We start from the raw sequence: 6,480 nt of genomic DNA, 5'->3' as shown, positions 1-6,480 counted from the left end.
GGGTTGTCAGTCCCACAAGTCTTGACTTTTTCAAACGGATTTCATCTGGGCTGCAAATCCACCTGGGGTTGTGCAACCTCTATTTTGGGAACTGCCATCCAGCTTACTGCAGACTACATTTTGAGGGGGGACATCAGCAAGAAGTGTCTCCTTTTCATGATTATCCATTTATTATTATGTTCAAAGGAACAAGCATGCTTTGTGCCTTTTTTGACAAAACAAAAAGTTGTGCCAACTTTTCACTGTGATGCTGGCAAGCTCTTCCATACAATTGTAATTGTTTTAGAGAAATGTTCAACAATGAAAAAATTAAACTTACCTGTTTTGCATTCCAGCTAGTTGTAGGGTCTTGTACAACTCAAAACTCGAATAAAGGAACATGACTACTGCGTCAGTGTGAAAACTACAGCACAATGTATACAATGGGATTTTTTTAATTATTGTTATTTTTTTTTTAATTACAGTGCAACTTTGCTGGGCATAGTGAACATTAGAGGTCAGTCATCTTTGTCTGAAAACAATAAATAAATCATCAGATAATTTGAACATTCCTTTTGGGATCAGTTTCTGGATCCAGCTGTATCAACACTTCATATCTTGTCATCTACCTTCTTGCAAATTAGATGGGGGGTGTAGAGGGGAGGAAAGTAAAAGCAAGGTGTCTTACATGTCTCCACACACAAAAGCCTTGTGGCAACTCCAAATTAAAAAAAAGCAGCACAGGTATTAGCTAAACTAGTTCAATGTACACAGCATTTCCTTTACCCTGTAAATATGTCTTTTTTTTCCTTTCAAGAATAACTTGTTTAAATTGATACTATCTTGGGGATTTATTAGTTATCTTGGCCCAGTTGAAGTGTACGTAGAATAATCCCTGAGAAAAAGCTAGGATATGACCTGGTTTTTTCATACATATGGGAATATTTTTGTCCTGCTACAACTAAATAGAAATAGAGCAAGTCTGCAGAAGCTGGTGAAAGCAGTTCTTGTAGGGAGAAAGTTTTCTTACGTAAAGTCTTAATTTATTAATTTTTTGCTATACAGTCTGTTTTGCAAAAGCTATATTGTAGCATCATCTACCGCTGGGGATGAAATGGAAAAAAATTAACAGCTGTAATGTAACCCTAGGAAAGTAAGTTCTCATACCTAATCAGACATATTTATGGTAAAAGCACTCTCTCATCATGTAGACTGAAAAAAGCAGCAATGCATATTATATTCAAGTATTTTGTGAAATAAAACACCATAGTTTAAGAGAACCACTCATCTTTTCAGTATCATGCACAGGTAGCCAACAATAACCATATGCTAATCAGTCACTGGTAGTCAGTACTTCTTGTTCCTTCTCAAGGAGGGCCACTTGCTCTATTATCTCACATACACACCTGTGTAGTGACACACCTGTATTACATTCCTGCAAGGAGTCTCACCCTTTGCTCTTCAGTCTCCAAGTAAGAAAGATCCTGAAGTTGTTTCCAACACAGTGAATTATTACAGTGCCACTATGCTACCAACCAGACCATGTGCAGTATTCATACCATTATTGACAGTAGCTTCAGATTTAAAAGCTTGCTCTCTATGCAGCAATCAGGAATCCAAAAACTCTAGGCGTTTTTTCTTTCTTTACAGGGACAAGACTGAATCTATACCCCCAACTTCCAGACCAGGTCTAAGAAGTCTGCTCAGGACTCAACTGCATACACACTTCTAGCAGAGTCAGTCCTTCCATGGAGGCATTCAAATGAATTTCTACTTCTATAAGATGGGTTACAGGATGTTAAAGCAAAAAAATTAGTACAAATGTTTATTAATTGCTAATCATTCAACAGGCACAAACAAAAGATTAAATAGGTACATACTTTTGTTTTTCAAAGGCATTACTATCCTAAAAATTACCATCATTGAAGAAAAACTGTCTAGTAAAAAAGTCCATCTAAACTGAATGCATTTAAATGCCCCAATCGAGCACCAGCGAGGACACCTCAATTACTCCAGCAGAGCAGCAGCCCCTAGTGGTATATTGATCTTGCCTCAGCTATGGACTTACAGGCCTGGGATAACTGACTAGCTTGAAAACAAGAATCCTACAGGTAAAGTACTGCTCTCCCACTTCATTGACTATATATTAAATTTTTCACTTTGCATCTCTAAATATGTTTCTTGAATATGCATACTTACTCTTCCCTAACCAAAATTCAGGCAAGAGCTGTCCAACACATTGTGGGGAAGGTGTAAGCCCAAGAGTAACCATACACTGCTAAACCCTTTCAGCAGATGACATGACTATGATCACCCGTTTATTGAGGGGGAGTTGGAAAAAGAAATATGATGTTATTTGTATTGTCTTTCCAACCTGACTACCTATGGAACAAAAAGCTGACCAAGAATTTAATTATCTACATTTCTGCTTCCTTAAAGGGTGCTATGTGAAGACATTCTACAAGTATCCTCTGCAGTTTGCATTGGCTACTACTTCATCTCAAGCTGTAACTCAATGTATTGAACTAATCAGCAGAAGCTGCAGTTTTCTGTCCTAGCTTCTTGAAGAACTCCAGTTTCTTCTCTTTCCTGTCTTACTCTATTGCTATTTTTCCAGGTAGTCCAATCACTCCATTACATCCAGTTCTGAAGATAGCCAGCAGAGCAGCAATGCATGTTCAGTGAACGATTCTAGGCTTCAGACTTAATTTCCTTCCCATGACCCTGAGAAAGGCAGAAGTTTCTTAGACATCTTCCAAAAGGTCAGTTACACCAGGATCAGAGCACACACATGTTCAGACACATGAAAACCCAATGAGAGGAGATGGATTTGTAATGGGCAAGGGGAAGTGCATGCTCTGAGTCATGTGAAGGAGACTTTGAAACATCTTACCTCTACTTGGCTATTTTTACTACATGATAAAACAAAACAGATTTCTAAAAGGATACACCAAAAAAGATTCTGGATTCAATTCAAAGGAAAAAAACTATCGAAATACAAAACCAGCATCTGATTTGTTGACATAGTGTACAGTCCTACAACCATGATAGCTTAAAAGTTTAGTGCACACAAAACACAGAACCAGGGTTTCTTAGAATAGAATTACACATTTATTGTTCACATTTGAAATAATTTGGTTCCTGACTGAACCATTGAAAGTCCTAATGCATCTGTAAACTGAGTAACACTATAAAACAATTTAAAATGCCATGTAAAATAATATTATGTATGCATGTGTTTCATTTCATGGTTTCTCAGGATAATCACTTTGCCTATTTACAAATATATAAAGATTTTGCACTTTAAGTCATCTGAAATATCAAAGAGGTATTTTCAAATCACACAATAAATATAGAAGCTGTTTTGTTAAAAATCTACAGTATACTGTACATTCAAGTTGAGGCAAAAGAAGTTTTAATGCCAGTTACACTTGAGACATAAATGAATGTTTACAATAATTAAACAATTTCTAAAAGTGCCATCTCTGCCTGTGATGAAAGGTAATATTAGGATCCAATATTTCGCTACTGTCAAAGTTTTAGACCATTACTTCATTCACAGAATCAGAGCTTCTGTTTCTAGAAAAATATCAAAGCTTTTATATATTTTTAAATTATCTTCTTTAAAGAGTTGCAAGAGGCAAAAAATGGTCTAAAAAATATAAGCCATGTGCACGCACATACACACACACACAATTCAGATCACCACATAATCCTCTAGAAGAATGATCAAACTCACAGCATTCTGTTTCACTTTAGAATGTAAGTTTGTGAACAAATCTCTAACAAAAAACCCAGCAGGCAACCCTAGGAAGTCTAAGGCAGTTATTCTATGTGCAAGTTTCTACATAGCAGAGTGCCAACTCCAGAGTCTTCCCATGACTTTGTGCATTACTCAATTTCTTCTTTGTCACTTTGCACCCACTGATTTGGCTTGCTATCTCCAGCAGGTTTTTTTGATGCAGCACTGGAACTGGAAAAAAGACAATGTTACAACGCAAATAAATTATGCTTTGGATAGAAACATAATACTGTTTTTATGATGTTTAATGTGTTTTGCTGTGTATCAACCATAAGCCTTAGATTAGGCTTGCTGTAAGTTATCACAACTTAGTCCCTGTGCTCTATGGGGAGTTCAGCACTACAAAAATAACCATCGGCAACATCATTTCAGATACCTGTTACGTGTAGTATACTGAGATGTCTGGCAAGGTTCTGCTGAAGCAGGACCACTCAACATACAGTGAGGTTTTCTTTGCTGAGATGTAGATTTCACTACTCGATTTTCTTGGTCAGAACCTAAGAGATATACATATCATCAGTTAAACTACAGTGCAACCAAAAAACATTTGAAGGACTTTCTCCTTTTTGTCTTCTGCTTTAAAAAAAGCACACCAAACATCTTACAGCATGTATCTACTAATAAATCTTATTGTTATAGATCTGTGATAAAATTTTGTAAGTATACTTCATGCTATTGAATGAAGTTATGTTAAAATTAGGATTCTAAATTTGAAAATGAAGCGTTTACATACATAACCACCACTGCAAGCAATCATGTTGAAGTTTAGAGTCACTCAAATGTAAAGTTTCTTGCTTTACAATTGATAAAGCTTTTTTACTCCTTTTACTCCTCTCCAGCACGCATATACAGTAATTAACACCAACATGAGAACTTGCAAACTTGACAGAGTACAGGAAAAAAAAGTTAAAAGCAATAAATTAAATGCCTTAGCATTTATATGAACTTAGCCATCACTAAGGTCAATGGAAAGACATGGCCAAACTTGGCAGGCCCAGATGAATCCCCACTAACTCTTCCTCACATTTCGATTTCAAAGCTTTCATATGAAGTGGAAAAAAAAAATAGAATGATTCTGTATTTCTGCCATATTCACCATAGCGCTACAGAATTAAGAGCTTTTGGACAAGTGTTGTGAAAAAGGATAACATTAAAACAATTCTAATGACAACCTGTGGAGCAATATCCAAATGGAGTAACATTCTCTATGTGGCAGACATATTTTTGCTTTTATTACTATTATCCAGTAGCTTAATATTAGGATATATAAGATTGAAGGAATGCCATTTAAAAGAGAAAATATGGCATTAAATACATCCAGAAACACTAGAATTTGGAAAAAGGCAATTACAAATCAAAAGCTTCAGTGTACAATGAATGTTAAACAGATCTCAGGCTGCTCACAGATCACTAAATCAAGTCACTCTGTGAGTAACAGCCAAACAATCTCAATTCCATTCCTAAAAATAGAAGTTTTCCTATTGTGGAAGATCATTTCATTTCACACTTAAAAGAAGTGCTACGGGAGTTGCACAGAGAGGAAATGAGGAGAACCCAGAACACACAAGGCAGCCTACTTTATCTGACAAGAATACAAATTCAAGCTATCTTTACTTGCCGGGGGTTTCAACATTTATCTTTAAACGTTGGCTGCCACAACAAGAATCTATTTAAGAGATTCATCTATTTAAGAGATTGTTACTTTTTCCTCTCCCATCCCTTCCCCCCTCACCCCCCAGCCCCTTAAAAAGTGTTGAAGACTCAGCGGTGAAGACCAACACACTGCACATGCCTACTCAGGCATGAGAGGATGGGAAATAAAGTCAATGTAAAAGGAAAAAAGAAATTGTAGAAGGAAGTAAAAAGTATTGTCAATAAAAACAATATTCCAAATTACATGCTATATAGCCCTATTTTCATTATCTTTTCTCAATAAGTTATTCCTTTATGAAGATTTGAATCTTAAAATTCAATTGTCTATTGCTCAAATTTATTTTTCTTATCATTATGCTCTTTTCACTATTTCTTTTTCCAGAGGATTCTTTTTTTAGCCAAATGTTATGTGTATGCATGTTTAATATTACTTCATCTCAAGTAATTCATGCTGCCGTTTCCACGTTATGATGCTCTTGTTTCCAATCTATACATACCTCTATAGGTCGTGATTTACTTCAACTGCCTTGGCAATTAACATAGAATCTTTGGGTTGAAAAGGACCTGTTAAGATCATCTAAGTCCAACCTCCCTGCAACCAGCAGGGACATCTTCCAACTAGATCAGGTTGCTCAGAGCCCTGTCCAATGTTTCCAGGGATGGGGCATCTACCACCTCTCTGGGCAACCTGTGCCGGTGTTTCACCAGCCTCATTGTGAAAAATTTCTTCCTTTTATCTAGTCTAAATGTACCCTCTTTAAAACCATTACCCCTTGTCCTATCGCAACAGGCCTTGCTAAAAGGTCTGTCCCCATCTTTCTATTAAGCCCCCTTTAAATACTGGAAGGCTGCAATAAGGTCTCCCCAGAGCCTTCTCTTCTCCAGGCTGAACAACCGCAACTCTCTCGGCATTTCCTCATAGGAGAGGTACTCACATTTAATTTAGTAAGTAATTCTAAAAGTTCCCCATTCTTAACAGCTGGGCTGTCAGGTACTTAACATTCACGAGATCACTTTGCAAATATAAATTCATTACATAAGTAACT

General features: G+C 36.6%; 1 protein-coding gene across 1 annotated transcript in view; it reads right to left on the bottom strand.

Annotated features, from left to right (window-relative positions):
* Positions 1-3,642: 3,642 nt before the first annotated feature.
* SSX2IP (synovial sarcoma, X breakpoint 2 interacting protein) overlaps positions 3,643-6,480 on the bottom strand; it is a 19,647-nt gene continuing 16,809 nt past the window's right edge. Inside the window, exons 13-14 of the mRNA XM_010293820.1 lie at positions 4,158-4,278; positions 3,643-3,952 (exon numbers count right to left, since the gene is read on the bottom strand). Of these exons, the coding sequence (XP_010292122.1) occupies positions 3,871-3,952; positions 4,158-4,278 (203 nt within the window). The 3' untranslated portion in view covers positions 3,643-3,870. The remainder of the gene's footprint in view (positions 3,953-4,157; positions 4,279-6,480) is intronic.

This window comes from Phaethon lepturus, unplaced genomic scaffold (assembly GCF_000687285.1).
Source record: "Phaethon lepturus isolate BGI_N335 unplaced genomic scaffold, ASM68728v1 scaffold1699, whole genome shotgun sequence".
In the NCBI taxonomy this organism is placed as follows: domain Eukaryota; kingdom Metazoa; phylum Chordata; class Aves; order Phaethontiformes; family Phaethontidae; genus Phaethon; species Phaethon lepturus.
This window is presented reverse-complemented; position numbering and strand designations above follow the sequence as displayed.